General features: G+C 36.8%; 1 protein-coding gene across 2 annotated transcripts; it reads left to right on the forward strand.

The window, feature by feature from the left end:
* Nucleotides 1-6135: 6135 nt before the first annotated feature.
* LOC148311251 (uncharacterized) lies at nucleotides 6136-23991 on the forward strand. 2 transcript variants are annotated; one of them, XM_088256960.1, is made up of 5 exons: nucleotides 6136-6989; nucleotides 7071-7214; nucleotides 7580-7666; nucleotides 11180-11266; nucleotides 18329-23991. In XM_088256960.1, exons 3-5 carry the CDS (start codon nucleotides 7634-7636, stop codon nucleotides 22601-22603), a joined length of 4395 nt encoding a protein of 1464 aa, XP_088113086.1. In that variant the 5' UTR covers nucleotides 6136-6989; nucleotides 7071-7214; nucleotides 7580-7633; the 3' UTR covers nucleotides 22604-23991. The 2 variants fall into 2 exon arrangements, with proteins under 2 accessions (XP_088113086.1, XP_088113085.1); XM_088256959.1 differs by having other exon boundaries at nucleotides 6136-6460.
* Nucleotides 23992-24236: the final 245 nt, after the last annotated feature.

Here is a 24236-nt window from a genome sequence, read left to right on the forward strand (position 1 = left end):
GATTTCTAATATTATGTTAATGTAAAACATTACTCAAATACTTTTATTCTCATTTTTAAATGGTAAGGCTGACGTTTTTATTCAACATATTATAAATTAAATTACATTTTATTCGTCAATATCATGTGGTGCAATAATTAAAATTTTCGCAAATGTGCTCAAAAGAGCAAAAATCGCATAGCAATAAAATATAAATTGTATTTATTATATTTTATAAATACATGGTTTTAAAAATGTTATTTTAATTTTATTAGTGTTTTAATTTTTTTCTTATTTAAGAAAAAAATGAATAAAAAGCTCGTAATGTTCTCTTTTCCGATAGTTTAAAAAAAATGAAATTCTTTACAATCTCATAATTTCTAAGGTGTTTTCTGGTAGAAGTAAACTCACCGTTTACTGGCCTCAGATTACCCATACTAAATTTTCATTTTTAGCATTTAAAATAAAACGGATACGAAATTTTATTATAACCTGTTCATCATAATTTATATGTATTTGTTTAATATGTATCTATTTGTTTTATATGTATTTGATAAAAAGTTTTACAGAAAAAAATAATTAATTTAGTTTATCAAATTTCAAGCATTGGTCAAATTTTAAGTTTTTTTTTTCATTCGTTTGATAATGCCCTAACAAGGCGAAACAATTGTCACAATATAATTTTTACATAAAAATTATATTGTGACAATTGTTGTATTTTAGTTGTATTTTATTAACAAAAACACATGTTTTTGTTAATAAAAACAACTCAATAGACTCAAAAAAAATATGTGTTTGATTTAAAATTAATAAGTACATAAAAAAATTACTACATATATTTTTTTCATAATTAAAATGTAACTTTGTTTTAAAATCACTACAAATATTTCATTATAACTTAATTATAATGTGTGCCGGTTGCGAAGCTAACCGCTTCTTTATCAAGACTGATTAATAATAAGTGTTAATCAGTCTTGATAAAGAAGCGGTTAGCTTCGAAACCGGTAGACATTATAATTAAGTTATATTAAAATATTTATATGATTTTAAAACAAAGTTACGTTTTTATTATAAAATGGAAAATCACAAAGTTAGTACTTCAAATATAAATTACGTTATTTTTTTCACTTTGTCGTGCATAAAGATGTCAAGCCGACGACCACCCTTAGATATTCTTCAATAATTTATTTAAATAAAAACTTTTTGAATTATGCATATTGTGGATGTAAGCATATCCTTAAACAATAATTTATGTGGATAGCAATTGTGACGTCAAGTAGGTAGTGAAGCTTTTTTAACAATTCATGTTCGAGTAGGTGAGAAAAGCTTTGAATGTATTTTCATAAATGTATACTCGTATGTATGTAACGTCTAATAGTATATGTATACTTTGAGAGTATGTATCTTTTTACGTATACACGACATAAATAATTCCCTAGGTGTAATTAAAAACTAATAATAAATTAAAAAAAAACTGTTTGGCAAACGTTATATTTGGTTTCTAGTGACCAGAATCAACGTTATGTTTTGAAATTACTGTCTTTTTTCTTAATGTCGTTGTTTGTTTTAAAAATTAGTTTGATTAAAAATTAGACGAGCGAAACGTTTGAAATTTGTCAAAAATATAGTTGGCATTGATTTGGCTTTTATATAAAATATTCCAAATTCATGTTATAAGTATACACAGTACCTACTTTTATGATTACCTAATAATATAGATGGCAATAAAACATCACCGCTACTCTGGCGAACAAATGTCAAACTGATGTCTCTTGAACGAATCAAAGTAAATAGAGAGTCAAGAATTTATTGAGTTTTTCGAATTTCTACTTATTGTCGTTGAAAACCTCTCTAAACGAAATGAATCGGGATGCGTTTGTGTCATTTTTAAGTATTTGCTTCAGAATAACGGCTATTTACTTCTTCTGCTTGTGCCCTGTCAGGTCTACCAACATTGGCGATCACTCTGGCAAAGGCCATGCGATCCTACGCCGTCCGCAACGCCCCTTCCACGATATTTACTTTCTGCCAGATCCTCACAGTCCTTCTCTATCTTTCCCGTCATAATCAATAATAGAAGGTAGCATTTCTCTCCACGAAATATGCAACCCAGATCTTACGAACCTTGATATTCGACAAGAGTTCTCTGTTTGATCCAACTCTAGTCAGAACTTCTTCATTTGTGACTTTATCCACCCAGGGGATACAAAGCATTCTGGGATGAAGCCACATTTCTTCATATGGTTATTCTGGTTATTTAATACAGAAAATTATTATTTTTAAAATATAACGGTGCACCCCAGTGACGTGGATCTGATTTTTTTGACGTTTCGATAAACGGTATTTAAAAAAATCATTTACGGAGTATATAAGTAAGCAATAGATCGGTAGATGCTTACCCCTTGCTATCAATTTCTTAAAAATTTGTACATTTAAAAAGATATTTTATTGTTAAAAATAGCATTTAAAAATGCACAATCAAATGCATCTTCATTTCATAGAATTCAACATTTAAATTGTACCTACCTACACGTATGATAAATTCATATTAAATAACAGGTTTCAGGGGATCACTTTAGAAATGTATCAATCAATCGATATATCAATGGAGATTTTGTGGACAAGTTTGGAATAATAGAAAATGCATGTACGGGATAACGTAAAAATTTAACTTAACCTAATCGACTTCAACTCATGACCATTATTCGTCTTTTGATATATCTTAACTTATTACTGCAACTTCTTGAAAATCTGACAAACAAAAAAATAGCCTTGGAAGAGCCGGGAGCCGGCAACCTTTTTATTAGTCGCCGATATTATACCGAAAAATATGGTAACCCTTTTTTCGGTTTCCGTTTTTTTTTCAAACCTTCACATAAAAAAACATATGCATTTTCAACACATGTATTAAATAACTCCTTTCAACAACGTCATATATTAAAAAAAAACTCGATTTTTCAGGAGATCGTTTTTAAAGGTTAGGAATATAATAAAATATATAAAAATTAAATATCAAGCCACTTATTAAACTTTTTACAATGCAACAGATCTTTTTATGTAAAACCTGAAGGTTTTTTCTCCATTTCAAAAATATTTAAAAAATATATTAAACAATACGTTTTCTTCAAAATGCAAAAATAACACTTTCTGCCCTGTAACAGGTAAATATTATGTTAAAAATATGCCGTTTTTGTTGGGATATAGTACATTTTTTGGGCATTCCGAAAACATGCACAACGGAAAATTGACGTTTTTTGATATATGACGCTGTTGAAAGGAGTGAGCGATATGTATTAAATATTTCATTAGTCTAATATTCTTCGTACAATATAAAACATCAAAGCCAAGCACTACACACAAGAAGCCTATGACAATAAGTATAGAGTATTTTGTATACATATATGTATATTTTAGTGTTTTCTACCGTCTACAAATATTTTACCTAAAATTATTTTAAATTTTTAAAAATATATTACTATGAAAATTATAAAAATAGCATTATTTTTTAAATATATAGTCTTTTCACACACATTTAATTTTATAACTTATTATTGTATTTAAAATATGTTCTTTATAATTTATATGCAAAGTATATGTAGGTTTATAGAAATATATAAATAATGAATAAATAAACGCTAAAAACACCAGTTTGTATTTTCCCAAAGTATATACCAAAGATAATTGTCAATGTATTTAATTCAATGTGTAAATATTAAGTAAACAAAATATATCCAAACATGTAATTACATTATATACATATACTTATGTGTCATGTCTAAAATATTATTAAATGTTATCAAAATGTTTACCCGCAATAAATAACAGTGTAATATTAATTTTGTTTTATTTAAATTTCTTTTTCCACAAAGTAGAGTTACAAGTAGGTACTTAAATACATTTTAAATTAGGTAGGTACCTTAAAAAATCAAGACAGAGAATAATATTTTAAGGCTTAAACCTCACAATGGCCCTCGTGTTTGTGTCAGTGGAGGTGCATAAATTTTCCAAAATTATTATTTTTAATACTATTTAAACTATTTTATGTTTCACTTGACTTTTTTTTCAAATTAAGATATTTTTAACACAATATATTATATATTAGATGTACCCACGGCGATGAATCATCTTTATACATCAACATACGAAGGAAATATCTGTAAATGTGGGTATTCACTTGGCTTAGGACCTGGTATTGGCTGGTTTAAATGATCATTTTACGAACTTTAAACTTTTGAAATGATGCCCATTATTTAACATCCATTTTGCATTAATTCATAGAAGTTGTATATATAATACCTTAACAGCCGCTTCCACATCTCAGTTGAAACTGCCATCTGTTGATAACTTTGTAAAGTAAATAGTTTTCCCCTTCCTACCTGTTAAAACCATAGCCCCGTAAATACCTGGCAACCATATTCAATTGGTGTAAAAAGATTCTTCGTCTTTATCGATACCGAGAAATGATCTCCCTCACATAGATAATAATGTAGTAGTCAAAATTTCCGAAGGATAGAATTAACCCAGAATATTTAGATTTTAAATAATACGATAAGATATGAATAATCAAATCATAATAAAAAATAAATAACTATTTTTTTCAATGCATATGAGAAATATAGTGCACAGTTCATTGTACGGGTATTGTAGTATGTTTTATTTATTTACGTACGCCACGTGATATTCCATGACATTTGTAACCTAATTTAAATACGGAAAGCGCGCGTAAATTTGAATTTCGCGCGCTTTAATCACAAGTCAATAAAAATGCTGCCACTTACTAAACAGCGAATGACAAACTGTGGAGTCTCGCGACGGCAAATTTCAAAAGATGTTTCATTGAAAAGCGATTAGTTATTTTTATTCTAATTTCAGGTTATACTGTCAACGCTAACTATATGCTGGAAACATTAGTTTATTGAAACATGAAGGAAATAAATGTATTTGACATACATTTATTTTTTTTATAAAATAAAATAAAAGTAGTTTTATGTGCGGATTTCACAATTTTAATATAAAATGTATATCTTATCAAGTGACTTCACATGTCGATCTCATTATCTATGGCTTTGACCCATAGATGTGCGCCCAATAAACACAACAACATAAGCTTAAATAAACTAGTAAAACACAACATATGGGATGAATCCATAGATAATAATTCGATGTTTACCTATGGGCTCATATGAATACTTTTACCTTATAAAGAAACATAATTATATTGTTCACATTTTTATACAAATCTTTTTTTAATTCTTAGTCTTTATACCTACCATAAAAACACAAAACAGTACAAATTCTGAATGTTGTACGCCGTTTTAATAATAGAGTTCTATGGACTCGTGATTGACAGAATATCATAAACTCAAACCCCTGCCTACAGTGTCAGCGCAGCGCCACGTCTAGTTTTTTTTTTTACTTTATGGAATATTTAAGCGTTATAGAATTTTTCAAAAGGCACAAGTTCATTTGGAAATTTAATTCATACAAATAATTTTAAAAAGTATTTTTTGTTATAATGGATGTTTCTTATATTGATAATCTTCATTTGTAAGTTGGAGTTTGTTTTCCATTCATATTATTGACATTTTATTTTGAATTCCAAAATACTTTTCGTAAGACATGATTGGAAAATATTATCACTTACTAAATGAATTATTTACATACTTTGAGAGACGCTGATCATCAAAGTGAGTTGGTTATGCAAATGATAAAATAGGTCCATCGGCAATGTATTTTAGTACCACTTTACAAACAATGTTTCGAATCTTATTATTTTTTAAGGTTTTATTACTAGAAACACGCATAAATTGTTAATTGATAGATCAATTTTGAGAAAAAAATGTCGCCAGGTTCAGTGAATAAATAAATTGTTTTGTAAAAAAAAATCTCAGTGTCGAAAAGAAATATTTTTCTTTATGATTACACAAAAAAAATGGTTTTTAAAAGTCAAAGTAAAAGTTAAACTCAATGAAGAAAATGTAACAAAATAGGTTATTTTTGTAAATTCAAAACATAGATATAAGAAAGATATTAGCAGTTTCATTCATACAAAATATTTCCAACACGGCATTTATCAAGATAATTTTTAATACGTTGGCAACACTGTGTAAAGTGTTTATGTTATGTTGGCAAGCATGGGCCCCAGCGGTCATGCGCAGAACGACAGGTGCTCTCAGCTCAAACCCGACCATCCAAGCCTATCGACTTCCCATCTCATCATCAGCGGCATTTGTTACCATCATGCTCGGTGTTTTGTTCTGTGACGTTTTGTAATGGTGTCATTCGCCAAGTTTCTTCTAACGAAATAGTGATTTCGGGAATCATGGAGCGAACCGCGTCCAGTTTAAATTACGAGAATGTGTGTAGACTTTGTCTGTCAACGCGAGGAGAAACTCAGCCGATATTCTCAAGTGGCAGCAGTTCAGACGAGACGGCTTCACCCGTGCTGGCGTCTAAAATTCAAGAATGCGTGGACGTCAAGGTAATTCGAGAGTTTTATAAGGTTTCAGTGAGTTTTTTTTAGAAAGAACGAAGCGAAATTCCAAAGTATAGTGGGTCGAGGTCGGCTGAGCTTCAGAACTGGGAGCCAGCGTTCGCCGCGAGGAGATTTCGTAAGGTGTCCACCATTTTGAAACGAGTCATCGTTATCGCGCGAGTCATGGATGCGTCGTTATATTCCGCGGATAATTTTCGGGGCGATAAGGTTCGAAGGAGTAGCGTTTTATGTTTTTTTCGTATTATTATATCCTGGAATCGTTCGAGTGGAATGGGTGGGTATGTAGGCGTTTCGTCATTATCGATTGGCCGGGCGTCCAGCTGTCGCTAGCGGGTGGCGAGCGAGCCCGCGTGCCTGGCGAGCTGGCTCGGCCGGTCAGGGCGGTGCGAGGTGGGCTCGGCGCGTGGAGCGGCTCGGGACGCGGCCGGAAGCGGCGTGCGGCAGCCGGCAGCTGCATGCGCGGCGCGCCTGCTGTCTGCTCTCCGCTCTATGCTCTCCTCGTCGGCCTCGGGCGGTGCGCGCAAACTACTTTCTGCTGGACTCGTTCTTTGTTGACATCGCGTCGCTTTGTTTTCAACTCCTCTGCTCTTTCCAGATAGACGAATCTGACGGGCTGCCTACGCAGATATGCAAGAAATGCGTGTGCAACGTGAACAACTGGCATATCTTCAAGAAAGTTTGCAATGACTCTCAAGTCAAATTGCGGGATTGGTTGAATTCCGAAGTCGCTCCAGGCCAGGTAATGTTTATTTCAACTTTTCGTTCGGTGTTTCGCGGTAACATAATATTAAAATTACATTTGACGATGGTGATGATACTTTCGATTTTCAAACATAAAAGGGTGCGAAAATTTTTACTTCGAAATTTAACAGAAGCTTTCCAATGTCAGCTGTTTTAAATGCCTAATATGTATATACCATATAACTTATAAAATAATAAAACTGTATTCAAAATTTCATAGTGTTTATCAACTGTCAGATTCATACTTGTTTCAATCAGCTGTTTGATGCTTTGCCGAATTGTTTATCTTTCAGATAATAAATAACATCAATGAAAAATTTTTTTTTTACGAATTTTATTGCAATAATTTTTCGTAATTTGCAGGGCATCAACATCAAGAAGGAGCCATCAACTGAGGAATTAATCGGTGATGAAATAATGATAGATGCATCTTATCCTGGCATGGAAACTGTAAGTTTAATAAAATGCATATTTATTTATTTTTCTACCTCATTCCCATCCTGCACTGCTGCACAACTGCAGTGTTCAAATAATATCTATACTTTTAATGCTGTTCTACATTTTTTCAATGCACCATGCAGTATATATTTTTACAGTTTTGTTTACACTATGATAAACATGGTATTTTTATTTTTCAATATAAAAAAAATGTCCTTTATTAATTATATTATAATTACTATTCATATAAAAAATAATATTATATATATATATATATATATATATATATATATATATATATATATATATATATGTATATATATATATATATATATATATATATATATATATATGTATATATATATATATATATATATATATATATATATGTATATATATATATATATATATATATATATATATATATATATATATATATATATGTATATATATATATATATATATATATATATATATATATATATATATATATGTATATATATATATATATATATATATATATAAAATATATATATATATATAACGTGGTAATACTTTTCTTTATAAATTATATAAAATATTTACATATATATATATATATATATATATATATATATATATATATATATATATATATATATATATATATATATATATATATATATATTTATATATATATATATATATATATATATATATATATATATATATATATATATATATATATTTTTTTTAATTTAATTTTTTGTTTTTGCTTTTGTATTTATTTTCTTAAAGCAATGATAAAAATTAAAATCTTTTTCTAAAACCGACCGCATTTTCGATTGAAAAAACTTTAAACACTATGCAATGGGGGATATTTACAACTTTTTGAACCTACATATATGTTGCAGCTACCCCAAAAATAATTTCATTCAGTAGAATTATAATTTGTGTTTTGATGTGTAATAATAAATCTCAATTCAATAAATTACAAAAGAAGTGTTTGTATTTTATATAGATGTACTTCACGAACTACACTGCTTATGCTTTCCCGAAAGGGTAGAATATAAACTCTGTCTTCTTATGTATAAATCAATAGATAATATGGCTCCAAAGTATCTTGATAGCTGTGCATTCCAGATAAATTGGTTGATAGACATCTCACGCTTCGATCAGCTACAACTGCTATGGGTAGAGTGATCTTATCAGCTCGCACTAAATTTGACGAGCATGCCTTTGCTATTGCAGAGCTGATGTCATGGAATGCTCTTCCACCAGTAGTTAGAAGCAGTGAGAGTGAGATGATCTTCATTTCAACAATCTTTTTTTCCCTAATTAAATCACAGTGAAGTGCCCTTGAGGTAGTCTTTTATGAAAATAACGCTATGTAAACTATTCAAAATTATTATTATCGAGATAGTTCTAGCATTATCAAACTACTAAGTCTAAAAAATAAATGAATTCAGTAGAATCATAAATTGTGTTTTGATTTGTAAAAATAGAATGACAATTCAATTAATTACAAAATAAGTGTTTGTACTTTATATATACATTTTAAGGATAGTTATATTTGCAACATTTTTTGCCTTTACGTATGTCTAATGCTCGTCATAATGTGATGTAGGGTATGAAAGTTTTGTTATTTTTTTAAAATGGCTTTTAGGGGTAGGCAGAGTTGATGAAATACCACACTCGTCTCTCGTTATCCATTCGCTCCATATATTAAACCATCTTTAAAAATATGCTTAATCTTTTCAACTATCCCTGTTATTAGCCTTACTAATATCTTATTTTAATTGTCTATATTGATTTTACGCACATTATTCTGAGAGAATGCATTTTAACGGCATTCACTCTGCTTTCATCCTTCTTTTGCCAATTCCACGTTTCGGTTCCATAGATCAGTGTCGGTACAACAACTCTGTTGTAAACTGCCAGTTTAGCTTCCATGGACATATTTTTGTTTGCAACCACTCTCTTCAAACCACCATTTATTATATTCCCTGCATTCGCCCTTCTCTCGATATCTTCCGCTTTTCATCATTTAATGGTTTATGCTTCATGCTTAGATAATTAAAATGTCTTTTTTTTAAAACTGAAATTCCACAAAGGTGACAATTAGGATGGTTTAGTCAGTAGGACGTTGACATCCCATCACGACTTGTTTGTTTCATTAACCCAGTGACTACTTTATTTGTTGTAAAATGAAATTGTTGCGATTTGTGCTGACAAAACATTTTTTTGTAATAATTGGTAGTGTATTTATGACCTCGCACATGCAGAAAGTGATTTGGTCCACTTTCTACCAAAGTTAGAGGTCAAATGCATCTTTTCATTTAGTACTAACTCATCTGATTCATCACACTAGTACGTTCTTTAATGATACGCTATGTATTTCATGAGTTACTTTGTGACTACGCACTTTAAATACACTTTGGTTTCCATCGCTTATAATAATTTATCAAATAAGTGCCTTAAGAAAAAGATTCAGGATTAAGCCTTTTTTAGTTTTTATTTTCTTGTATTTTTATGCAATTTTGACCCATTTTCCTATGCTTAATTGATCTGAAATTTTGCACACATGCATACTTAAGCTTGAAATATGTTTTAAAGATAATATATTTAAGTCACATTATGGAAGAAAAAAAACATTGTAAAAACGTACTCAGTAATGTCAAATCACACATGTGGTTTTGTTTGCCTGCATATGGGCGCAGGCTTTCCAATTTTGTGAATATACTTTCAGTTTTGCCAGTTGATGATAAACCAAGTATAGATAAGCAATAATTTGATGTTATATTGTACTTTTGAACCTGGATATGAGATACTTTGTCATACGAGAAACCTCTTTTAATAGAAAACTGTCCCAGTCCCTTGGGCTATCTTGTATCCTGGTTCGACTGTAATAAACGTAAATAAACACTATAATTTTTATAAACACTATAGTTTGTTTTTTATTATGCTCTTAAATTTTTAGAGCTTTAATAGGATAGTGAAAAAGTCTTATTAAAATTGTTTTTATTTATGTGAAATGGAAAGTGTGCCGATAATCGATATATCGACTCAATACTAGCCAAAAGTGCGGCCGTCGATACATCGAAGATGACGCCAATGTATTTTGGTGGTTGAGCTGGCAGATTGTATCGCAGCGTGCGTGTTTCTAAAGTTCTGATTCATCAATCATATTCACAAATAAATAGTTTTAGCTAGTTTTCAGTTTTCACTATTTTTCAACACAAATCCATTTTTTTGTAAAAACCTTTTGTTTTCGCCCTTATAATGAAAATGCAATGAACCATTTTTGAAATGACAAAAAGGACCATTTTTACAAAAAAAAATTCACCAATTTTAGCAAACATATAAGAACAATGTAACATATAAGAAAAATATCAGCACTGATATGGTTAAATATATAAATGAGTATATTTAAACAAAATTATTTATAAGATGAATTGTTGGTTTATTTTTTCTCATTTTCGTGTTACAAAATTTCTACAAAAAAGCTATTATTTGTTATTGTTGAATTTTGTGTGAACATTTCAGATACAGCACGGAGCGGAGAGCTTGCGACTTCAGCCTGAAGGTCCACCAATCCTGGCCTCCCTAGGACTCGCACCTCGTAACGAAAAGGTAAATTAATTTAAATTTTGTTTAGTTAAAAATTTTCTCTTGCATGTAAGATGAAAATATTTACGAAATGTTAGTAATGTTAGTTTATAACCACTCACCGAGATTTTAGTATACCAGTTTGGAGATGTACCCGTCTCATTAGGACAATCACTATACCAGCACGCAAACAATACTACACTCACTACCAAAGTACTATTCACACATCTACAACTACACAAATTATCCATCATATATGTTTTTGGTCTACCCAAGAACCAACATGCATTAACCTTTTAACTGCGTCAACTTTGTTCCTGAAAGACGCCCGTACGCGGCGGTATAACAATACTACACTCACTACCAAAGCACTATTCACACATCTACAACTACACAAATTATCCATCATATATGTTTTTGGTCTACCCAAGAACCAACATGCATTAACCTTTTAACTGCGTCAACTTTGTTCCTGAAAGATGCCCGTACGCGGCGGTATTTAGCCATTTTTAAAATGATTACTTTTATCATGTATTTAGTTAAGAAACGATTTATTTTCCTAAACAAAAACATTCAATGGGATTCATTGTGCCTTTTTGGTACTCTATAATACACTTGTGTTACATTATTCTTGAAATATATCGTAATATAAACAAATAAGATCGTAACATAAATAAATCAAAGCACACATCGTGTGTCACTCTTACCCACTGGCGATGCTTAGCGTCGAGAGTGAGACAGATGTGGGGCATGATTATGGCGCAATCAGGGATCTGTTATTTTATTTATCCTTGCGATGTTACAAATTATTAGTCAGATATTTCAACAGATGTCATAAGGCCAAGGATTGACGTATTATTTTATCCAAAGTTCCACACCATGAAAAAATCCCTCCAAGTTGAACTGAGGTTCGAAACTTGGACCTAAGTGAAAACACAAACGGTTATGTCAGCTGCGTGTGGGGAATGTTTTGTAAAAACACAAACGGTTATGCGAGCCGCGTGGATAGAGTTAAGGATTGCGGAACAACCTGCACTTAAGACCAAGGTCTAACAGTAGATATCATGAAGAGATGGATGTATCTTAAATCTGGTATTCTAAAGTGGTTGTATACTAACATTACTAACGTTTTGTGAAAATGACTAACCACAAATGAAAAATGTTAATAATAAGTAAATGTTTAATTTTAATATAATTAGTCCTCTCTTCATGACCGTTCATACCTGAGACGGTGATTATACGCCTTTTAATACTACATTATATATGTATTATACCGTCAAATCTCTACGTATCATTGTTGTTTGACGTGATGTGTGGATTGTATAAACTAATAATCTCTTTCATTAAGCATAACGTAGTCAGTACTTAAGTTTTCACTTTACTTGTGATTGGGGTTTCGATTTAAGTTTGAAATAAAAGCACAAAAGAACAGTGCTACTAGATGTGAAAAAAAAATACAACTAACCCTGTTTTTGACAGGCGCTGTGGCGCGGTTGGGTAGACGCTCGACTGTGAACAAGCTTCGCAGGTTCAATTCCTACTGATTGCAAAATAAATTTGAGAAATATTTATTTTCAATTTTTCATATCAACCTTCTCTTTTCTTACTATCATACCTGCAGATAAACCTCTAAGATAGAGGTTTTGCGGATCATCCCTTTAAAAAAATGTTATACAGATGTCACTACTTATTTAAAATCCCAACTTAAAATCAAAGGTGAAAAAGAATTTATTTTAATTATATGTAATAAGTAATTTATTTACTTGTAATTTGGACTTATTTACTGGTAATGCATGCACTAATTGGACGTATCTGTAGGTGAAAAAAGTATTTGTATTAACTTAGTATGTGTGATCAGATGAAACTGCGGAAAATGTCATGTATATTGTTTGATGATGTATAAACAATTTTCAGATGGTTATTTTGTTTGTTTAATAGTGAAAAGATCAGAATTTGAAAGAAAGGCTTGCAGAAGTCACCTCTTAAATATACAGAATGAGCCGTTATAATGCATGATGCTTAGAAAATGTTGCTGGATCAAGTACCCTCAAGGATATGAAAAATGAATCTTAGATGTGAATTTGAATCTGAAATGAATTTTTCTTATAATTGATATTATATTTTTTAGTTACTATTTAACAAATAAAAGAAATATATATACATTGGCAAAATAATATTCCGTGTTCAGCATTTGTGACTGATTCTAAAATTTTGATGTCTTATATAATTTAATTGGAATATTACAATTCGGGATATTTTAACTACTTTTGTTAAAGTTTTGTTTAATATCATACAGTCCCATTAAAAATAGACCCCACCCCATAGTAAAAGAATTATTTAAATATTACTGACAAAAGTATCATCCGACAAAATTGATTCTTCTGAAGTTGCTTTGTCGTTGCAAGTATTATGGGGCACTTTTAGCATTCAGCATTAAAAGCAAACGGAGAATACTTAGAAAATGTTTCTCATTCCCTTGATGACTGATTTCCTTGATATGGAGGCTGTTTGTTACATCGGTGGAATGCCTTATTTTGGCCCACAGAACAACACCGATCCACGCGCCGATTGGGATAGGGTTGTTGCCATACAGAGGCTCGTAGACAAGGACGAGGCTGTCGAGGGAAGTGACGTCGGAGCCGGCGAGGACCATCTGGACATCTCCGAGGTGGACAGCGACTCCGATCAGGAGCTCTTGTCCCACGACGAGGAGTCTAACAGCAGAACCGAATACAAGTCCAAGGACGGTTACACCAAATGGTCCAAGAGGGCCATCAAGCACCCTGACAAGAGTACGCTGAAGCGGAAGCACATCCCCGGATGCACCGAGTCGGTGAACGGAGTGCAGACACCTTTTCAAGCTTGGTCCCGCATCATATCGGACGCCATCCTGGACACCATCGTGGAGAGCACCAACGAGTACATCGACGGAAACTATCCTTCAGTTGGCATCACTGGAGACATGAAGGAAAACTTGACCAGCCGTTCCGAAATAAAAGCCCTCTTGGGAATCCTCTATATCGGCGGAATAATGAGACCCGTGTTTCACCAGACCTCGGAGCTGTGGTGGGGAGACGGGTGCGGTCTCAGTATAGTGCAGTCTGCCATGACTCTGGACAGATTCAAATTCTTACTCAAATGCTTGAGGTTTGATAATTATAAGCCGGGCGATGTTGGACAAGCCGCAGATAAGCTGTCGCCGATAAGACAGGTGCTGGACGAATTCACGGCAAATTGTAAGCGGTCCTACAACATCGGGGACTGTGCCGTAATCGACGAAAGAATTATTCCTTTCGAAGGAAATTGTCCTTTTCGGAAGTCCTTACAGTCCAAGAACTATTGTAGAAATGGAATAAAAATCTTTTCTCTCATTGAGCCGGAAACGTTTTATACTTGTAATATTGAAGTCAATTCCGATTCGAAATCGAATGGAGAAATAGCTCGCATGCAATCTGTGTCCAATACCATCGGTCGTCTCGTGAGTCACCTCACGGGCACGGGGATCACGGTGGTCACGAGAGCTCGGGCGACCTCGCTCAACTTGGCTACTAAGATTACCGATGATTACGGACTACATTTAGTTGGTTCTCTACACTCCAGACGCAAGGAAGTGCCTTCCGTATTCTCGAGTAAACAGACCAAGACGCTAGACTCTTATTTCGGGTTCTCGAATAAAGGCGCCACCCTTCTATCGTACGTTCACGTCAAAAGGAAGTCTTCCTTGTTGCTGTCGACTCGTAACGACCATTATAACACCCGGAAGTTCCCTAAGACCGGAGCGCCCGAGGCCCTGGTGTGGTACAAGCAGCGCCGCGGGGCAGGCGCGGTGGCAGGGAGCCTAGCGGGCGCGTACACGGCCTCGCGCCGCTGCGGGCGCTGGCCGCTGGCCGTCTTCTTCCACCTGCTGGACATCGCGGCCATCAACGCCCAAGTCCTCTGGATGTCCCACCGCACGCACACGGACGTCGTCTTCCGTCGCAGCTTCCTCCGCAGCCTCGCGCTGGAACTCATCAACGACCATGTTAAAAATAATATCTCGGACGCCAAGACGGCCTTCGACATGGACCCCCTTTTGGCGATCAGGGGCGGACCGAAGACTGCGGTCACGAGAGACGCCGTCGTCGGGAGAAAGCGAAGATGTCGCCTCTGCCCGAGGAACGCCGATCGCAAAACAAAATTATATTGCGTGGCATGCAGCATTCCGGCCTGCAAAGAGCACTATAAGCCCATCTGCATATGTTGCGCACTTAAATTCTAATTTACGCTACAATATCTACTCTTAAATATTATACTATTTTAAATATTCATATTTTAATTTTGTGTTATCATATTCCATATTATATTGTCCTACATAATTTTTTCTAAGATATACTTTTTATTTGGATTAAAATATCAATAAAGTTGATTGCGGCACAGTTCGTTTGCATTATTTTCTTTAATATCAGTTGAAACTTATTTTTCTATTCCATACATAGAATATTGTGGTTACTTATGGTAACATATATTTACCAGCACGCATGTCTTTTCAAATATCATGATCTTTTACATTGGGATTTGCAAAATATTCATGACGATTAGATTACTTTTATCATCACATTATTCTGTCAAGTGGGGGAAGTGCTGGAACAACAAATTGTAGAATTATGTTATGTTGTCCCGTGAGTTTAAAAGGGTTCTATCGCTACACATTAACTGGTTCGATGCCAAAATTCCACTACACAATTACATGACACCTATTATGCATGTCGCTCACTCCTTTCAAGAACGTCATAAATCAAAAAACTTGATTTTTCAGGAGAACGTTTTTAAAGTTTAAAAATATAACACTACTTTGACTGTGCAACAGATCTTTTTAGGTAAAACCTGAAGGTTTTGTCTCCATTTGAAAAATATTTAGTATATTTAAAAAAAATAATTATACATATAAAAACACTTTCTGCCTTGTAGCGAGTAAATGTTAAGTTAAAAACATGCCACTTTTGCTGGGATATAGTACATTTTCTGGGCATTCCGAAAACATGCACAACTGCAAATTTTCAATTTTTGATTTATGACGTTCTTGAAAGGAGTGAGCGATGTATGTATGTTTTACAGATTAAACATTTTGAATAACTTAATCCTTTTACTATTGGCAAAAATCAAGATTTAATTTTTTTTTACTTGATCTATACATTAATGAATTTTGCAAATAGGTTTTTAAATAAAAAAAAGTGTTCTAACAAAAAATATATTCTTAACAAAAAATTGCATATAGTATTTTGGGATTTTTTGAAACCATACATTCTGTTAAAATTAATTTTTTATCCAGCAATAAAAGGATGTAGTGTTCTTTTTCTCAGCTACCGTTCTGGAGGTCTTGGGTTCGATTCCCAGGGGGGGGGGTCAAATAAATATACGTGATATTTTCACTATAATATTTATTCAATATTACCCTGGACTGGTACCCGAAGCGGAGGGCAGGTCACCTTTCCTTCATGTGTTAACTATCAAGATAACATTGCGTTTAATGATGCAGTGCCCTATGCACGTTTGGGGTGCGGATAAGGGTTTGAAGAATTATTTTTATGCACATTATGAAGACAATGCCCTATCATGTATCAAAAAGTGGTCACCGCAAAATAATTGGAAATGCCTTTGAGTCATTAATGAGAACAGAATGAGTCAGAATATTGATGGAATAAGATAAGTCTGAGGCATATTTAACGTTCAGCATTTAAACTAATATTAAATATTTAGCAAAAAAATTTTTTGGTTCCCTTGATGATTGATTTACAACGTATGATGACTATGGACAAGATTTCTATGCTTCAGACGCAAGGATGTGCTTTTAGTTAAAACTAACTAACTAACCAACACGCCGCTTCTCTGCAGGGGTAGGCAGAGAGAATAGAACGCCACGCCACTCTGTCTTTGCAAACATTCTTCGCCTCTTCCACGTCCTTGCATCTCCTCATACATACCCACCGATTGTTACGACTCCTAACCTGACCACTTTCAAGTATTTGGCATACCTATTCGTGCCATGTTTTTCTCGGTCTTCCTCTGCTCTTTTTTCCACTTACATTCGCCTCTTAAATTTGTTTTACCGTTCTTTCCTCATTCATTCATTCTACATGTCCAAACTATCTCAACACACCTTAATTTTATCAATAATGCTTAACTCAGCTTTGCATTCCTTCCTTATTTCACTATTCTCACATCTATCATACATCGTTTTGTCGCACATTCTTCTGAGAGATCGCATTTCGACTGCATTCAGTCTACTTTCATCCAGTCTGCTTTCATCCAGTCTGCTTTCATCCAGTCTGCTTTTAGTTTTCTCAAGTAAATACAGAAACACGTCAAGTTCTCACCCTTGTCATACATTCATGTATAAAATAAATCTTCCTTGCTGCTTTAAACTCTTATGGACTGTTACAATACCAAAAAGTTTATTAGAATCGGAATGCCTGAAGCTCTGGTGTGGTATGGGGAGTGTTATGTTGCGGGTGCGGTAATGGAAGCCCTATTCAGAGGTGGATTCATGAATAGGGCTTCGGGATCTGCAGTTGTTGCGGGGAATAAATCATGCCAAAATGAAAGTTTCCATCTTTGCTTGACGAATGTTGATCTCTAGACCAAATCACATTGGGAGGTGTGTAATGCTCCGGTCTGTAAAGAGCACCATTAACTTGTACATCGGCACTGCTTAACCAAATTCAAATATAATATAGACTGTATTTAGAAAATAAGTGTTTAAGGATTATTACTTGAATGTGTTTTGTTAATTTATCTATGAAACTTTTTCTTATATTATATTTCATAAATAATGTGTTGTATTCTTTGTTTGTATATGCGTCATATTCGGCGCATGTTTTTTTTCTTTTTTTCATTTTCTGTGAAAAGAATTTTCGAGAAATTGAATAAATATTGATAAATTCTTAGATCTGGTAAGAAGGTTTATTTTAAAATACGTGAATACCGTAGTTTTTGCTTGATATGTGTGTGTTTTGTACGGTGGGAAGTTGCTTTCATAATTAGACCTATTAAATTATATCCATGTATATGAACAAGAAAATGTATCATTTGATTTGTTTACTTTATTAGGAAGTAGAAGAAGATGATATGAGTGCGGAAGAGGATACGATGGTTCCCGCTGCGCCTGCGGTGGCGGCTCCGGGCGGCCCGAGTCCCGCGGTGGGCGCGGCCCGCCGCCCCGTGGCCGTGGCGCAGCTCGCCTCCAAGGACTGCCTGGTGTGCGGGCGCGCCTACCGCTACTCGCACAACGCGCGCCGACACGAGCTCACCTCCCACAGCTACGACCGCTACACCAACAAGGTCAAGCCCGCCAGCCCGACGCACGCCAAGCTCCGCCCCAACCCTTACAACCCCAAAGCCCGCCTGTTGCCCAACCCCATCAACCCCAAGATTTCCGGATCGCTCATGGGAAAAACGGTCCAGAAAAACACTTTCAAATCGGCCCAACCTTATCCGGTGAGAATTCGTTCTTTGGCCGATTTACAGAATAAGAGTCGGCAGCCGGAAATTCTCAAGTCCTTATTGACGGCGAGACCCGAAATATTAGTATCCGAACCTGAGATAGTGAGGTCTCGATCCGAGAGCCCCGAGACGTTGATATCCGAGCCGGAACTCGCGGCCTTCCAAGTCGAAACAATCATATCCGAACCCGATACCTACGTAAACAACTTCGCCGAAGAAAGTGACGAAGAAGACGAGGCGAATGAAAATCTACCGCAGTCCGGCTCCGGCGCCGAAGCGGACTCGGACGATGAAGTGGAGATATCGCCCAACTTGGATATCAACAAAATCATCGGAATCGAAGCGCAAAGTATTCATCCGAAAGAGGAAGATCACGATGCGTCCGAACAAGCGGCTTCCGAATCGGATCACCATCCCGCGGAAGACGATCAGGGTTCCAACCACAGCGACGATGAATCCGACGTGTCGCCCGAGTTTGAGACGCATAAACCTAACAGTCAAGAAGCGATCGAAGATGATGAACTGGAAAGCGATAATGGAGCCGAGGAGGATGAGGAAGATGACGATATGCCTCCCGTCCCTCTCGCGCCTATTGTGGAAATAAACGAAAATCCCGACATGGAAGGGAATGAAAACGATTTGGAGGAAGAGAACGCTACTCACGAGTCTATCGACATCAAGGAAATATCTCTTCACTCTATGACCATAACCCCCACGCAGAAAGCGTTCATGACCAAGTATAGGGACGTCATCGAACAAGTCAACACCATGAAGTGCAATTGCTGCAATAAAATCCACCCTAGGAGAAAAGCGGTCATTCAGCATTTGCAGAAAAACGGGTTGAAGGTTCCCAAACACACTTGCTATAATTGCGTCGTAACTTTCGGGCATATCGGAGCTCTACTGAGCCACATGAGGGCCAACGTTTGCACCGATGCCTGGAAACTGATCTACGAAGAAGGGGGCATACCGGACAGTATGATCTCCGAGGCTTCTATCACCGAAGAATATAAAATAGGAGACGCCTCGGGCAGAGAAGATATCCTCAACAAATCCCAGTACAAGGATATTCTTAACGCGCGTTCCTACGCTTGCAAATTGTGTCCGGCGAAATTCCAGTTGAAGCAGTTCATAATGAAACACGTATTGGATGTTCACGAGAACGGAGGACAACGTATTCCACTGTGCTGCATTCACTGCAAGTATCGCTTCAAGGATAACCGTCTGTGGAAGAAGCACATACGGAACGGGGAGTGCACCGTGAACATCGCCTGCGAGCTGTGTAACGACAAGTTCCGCTCTCTGCTGCACTTCAACGACCACGCTCTCGCCGTGCACGCCGGAGGGTACGTGGACCAGTCCGCGGAGACGCCCTCTCGCTCCGTGGACGGGCGGCCCACCGACTGCCCCATCTGCCACAAGAACACCTCCTCCTATCACAATCTCGTCAAACATTTGAAAGCCATACACAACGAAGAAAGACCGCACATGTGCCAGCACTGCGATAGCAAATTTGAAATAGTGACGGAATTGAATCACCACATTTACAAGGAGCACTCTGACAGAGTCCCCAACGGCGATGCGGAGCACGAAGGCGAGGACCCGGAACGGGAGCACGACCGGGACCAGATAGACTTGAGCATCGTCAAACAAGAAGTCACCACCTATAATTACTCCTGCACCGACTGTTCTTCCATGTTCGATACCGTGGACGGTTGGACCTTGCACCAGATAGAAGCGCACGACCACAAAGCGTACGAATGCGACCAATGCGATAAAAAGTTCTTGCAGGACTCGGAACTGGTCGAACATAAGAATTCCCATTTGCGGGTGAAGTTCTATTCCTGCACCGTCTGCTCCAATTCCTACAGCTCTCCTCAACGCCTCTCCGAGCACATGCTGAAGGGCCATCCCGGGGAGTACCCGGAGAGCGCGCCCGCCGACCCCTTCTACTGCGACATGTGCCTGAGGTCCTTCAAGAGCCGACAAGCCTTCTCCAACCACATGCGCATACACGCCAAGGTGCCCACCACCAACAAGAAGCCGGGCGAAGTGAGGCGACCCGGCGACAAGCCCGTTCCCCAATCTCTGCTGCACAATACCACCTACAGAAACTCTCCCAAGTCTGTGACGGACGCTCCCTACAGTTGCGATATTTGCGGAAAAGGATTCTTACACAAAAAAAATATTTGGAAGCATAAAAAGATCTTACATCCCGAAGTCGTCCGCAGAATGGAGTTGGAGAATAGCGGGAGTCACTTTATGAATGCGGGCTCTACAGAAGATGACGAATTTGTAAATGACGAACAACAGAATAGTACGGGACTCTCCATACCGCAGTTCGATAGCTTCACTTCCGCGGCTTACGATCAAACCGACAATAGCGTGTCGGATGCCGGCCAGCTGTACCAGTGCGATCTGTGCGACAAGAAGTTCGCCGTCAAGAGTAGTATTTGGAAGCACAAGCGCGTAAAGCACGGCATAGTCAACCCCAATATGCAGGAGGAAGGCTTCAAGTCCGACAGCAGGACCTGCTGTACCATTTGCAAAATTAACTTCACCGATAAAAGGGCGTATTATAGGCATAGGAAAAATGTTCACAAAGTTAATATCCAATCTTGTAAAATATGCGGTAAAGCTTTGAATTCCACTTTGGAACTATACGAGCATTACAAGGCGGCGCACGCCAAAGAGTTACTAGGATACAATGCCAACCAAGGGAATACCGCCAAGTTGCAGGCCGAGTCTACTCTGGACCCGGAGAACTACAGCGACGACGAGGAGGAAACTCCGGAATCCTCTCAACCCGAGGATCAATACCAAGCGCGATACCCCTGCGACTCGTGCGGGAAAACCTTTGTGGGAATGATGGCTCTGCAGAGTCACAACTGCGTGCGGTTACAGAACTCGGCGTCAGAAACGTTCGATTGCGAGATCTGCAACAAGAGTTACACCTCCATATCCGCCCTCAAGAGTCACCGAGGCTGGCACCTGAGGTCGCCCGACGGGAAGGCGGCCTTCAGCAGCTCGGGGCTGTGGATGCCGCACAACAAGGTGACCAACAAGGTCAGCAAGCACGAGGTGCTGGAGGCCCCGCGCCCCAAGCACACCTCCACTCCTGCCGGAGACAACGGCCCTCTGCAGATCAAGCGGAAGCTGCCGCCCGACGTGCAGATGACTCTGCTGAAGAAGAAGAAGCTCTCCAACGAAGTGACGGTGGAGCTGGTGCAGACTTTGCCCCGGGCCGACGAGGGCAAGGCGTGCCAGCCGTGCGGGAAGGAGTTCACCAAGCGCGCGGCCTACATGCGCCACATGGAGGAGGTGCACCGCCCCAACTCGGTGTTCTGCCCTGTGTGCAACAAGAGCTTCACGCGGCGCTCCACGCTCATGGTGCACATGCGCAAGCACGGCAGCGAGGAGTCGGCGCCCGAGGCGGAGAGCGAGGAGGCGGACGCGGAGCCGCCCGCCCCGCCGGAGCGCTTGTACAGCTGCGACCTGTGCAACGTGCGCTACACGTCGGCCAAGTCTCTGCGGCGGCACTGCGTGAAGCACCACAACATCGCGGCGGAGGACGTGGTGGAGGAGCGCGCCGCGGGCACGCGCGTCATCGAGGTGGGCGGCTCGCGCCACAAGTGCGGGCAGTGCGGGGAGGAGTTCGCCTCGGACAAGGACATGTGGCAGCACCGCCACTTCTCGTGCACGCAGTGCGGCATGTTCTTCTCGCGCCAGCAGTACCTCACGGCGCACATGCGCGCGCGCCACCAGCAGCCCGCCGCGCCGCCGCCCGCCGACAGCGAGAAGATGTTCTTCCCGTGCAACATGTGCGACCGCTTCTACATGAACAAGAAGAGCTTGCAGCGCCACGTCGAGGTCTCCCACTAATCCCGCCGTCGTCGCCAAACTTTTGTACCTTTTAATATTGTCCGTTTAAACTTCATTTTATCGGAAGGAGTTTTGTGATTCTTCGAGTCCATTTGTTACACATTCGCAATTGCGCACTTCTATACGCATCATATTATGTACGTACATACATACATTGCGTTATGATTATAGAGTGTGGATATTTTTTGTGATTCATTCCATAATTATTAGATTTTACATATTATGAACCTGTAAATATTTTTACCCTTTTTTAAATTTAAACACCCGAAATCATGATAAAGAATTTTTTTATTTTATACGAAATTTTTGCTAAATGACTATGTCGATAACCTGTTAAGAACCGGCGTATTCAAAGAATTTATTATATTATTCGTATTGGAATTAATATTGTAATACGATTTTTTTGCGACATTTTTTCATCTAATATTATAAACATCAAAGATTTTTTAAAATATGCATCTACATTTATCCTAAATTATTGTAGTCTATATTAGTATGAATAGTACTTCATATTAAAATAGTAATAAAAGAACGTCTTTGAAATATTTTTGAAAAGAAAGCGGAAGTTTTACTACAATATATTTTTAATTCTTGTATGTACAAGTTGGTATTTTTTTGTTTCCCGATTTCATGCAAATAAATGTGCGCAAGTAAAATTTAGCAATTTCTCGTCGAGCCTAGTCAATTTTGTACAAGACTATCGTAAATCGTTACATATTTTGCAACGATATTCATTCAAATGGCTCCAGAGACTACTTGACTGTCGGTTCGAATTTGAATCAATTACATACATCGTCGTTAGCAAATTTTAACCCAGGATACTTAAGCAGTTTTGTGTTGTAATTTTTTAAAGTAGTAGCGTTAATACTTACTAATTTAATAAACTGAAGTAAGAGAAGCTTCACTGCCAGCGTATTTGTATATATGACCGGGGTCAATACTTAATTAATTTTTCTTTTATCGTTTACATTGTGATATTTATATTCACAATTTGCGGAGCCGAATGAATCACGCGGACTGTGCGAAATATAATAGTGTTGAAGGAACTCGAGCTAGATTTTACCATTATAAGATAAAAGGTATTTCTCATCTAGGTTTAAGGTAGTGATGACGTGATTTAGATTATCGGCAAATGTACAATTAATTGTAAATGGCATTTCATGTGTATGTATAATTTACTGGTGAGCCTTATAGAGTTAATATTCATAGTTGCCATATTAAAGGAATGGTTTTTTTGCTGTTGGCAGATTCGTACCCATGAAGCTAGATATTTCTGTGTGCTTTCTTTTAAACACATACAATAATTTATAGTTACCTGTGTGGGAAAATCAGCAGCTTAAGGCATTTTTCACTTGGATACATTGATTTTTTTAAGAAGTATGATAGAAAAAAATTTATTTTTTAAATTTATTTTTTGTGCGTAATGAACATACAAAAGATTAAATATTTTATTACGCTTTTGAATTACATTCTCTGTTATAATGATTTTAAAAATCAATGGAAGTAAATGTCCGCCTCCGTAGTGTAATGGTCAGCATGCTCGCCTACCGTTCTGGAGGTCCCGGGTTCGATTCCCAGGGGGGTTTAATAAATATAAGTGATTTTTTCACTTTAATATTTATTCAATATTACA

The sequence above is a fragment of the Brachycentrus maculatus genome, unplaced genomic scaffold (assembly GCF_059751285.1).
Source record: "Brachycentrus maculatus isolate JH-2025_06_01 unplaced genomic scaffold, ASM5975128v1 h1tg000069l, whole genome shotgun sequence".
In the NCBI taxonomy this organism is placed as follows: domain Eukaryota; kingdom Metazoa; phylum Arthropoda; class Insecta; order Trichoptera; family Brachycentridae; genus Brachycentrus; species Brachycentrus maculatus.

What these genes read in the sequence shown, in the direction of transcription:
- LOC148311251 (XM_088256959.1), top strand. Translation starts at nt 6,302, where the DNA reads ATGGAGCGAACCGCGTCCAGTTTAAATTACGAGAATGTGTGTAGACTT. An exon ending in CCGAAGTCGCTCCAGGCCAG is followed by an intron (nt 7,215 to 7,579) that starts GTAATGTTTATT and finishes CGTAATTTGCAG; the next exon opens with GGCATCAACATCAAGAAGGA. An exon ending in TCGCACCTCGTAACGAAAAG is followed by an intron (nt 11,267 to 18,328) that starts GTAAATTAATTT and finishes TTACTTTATTAG; the next exon opens with GAAGTAGAAGAAGATGATAT.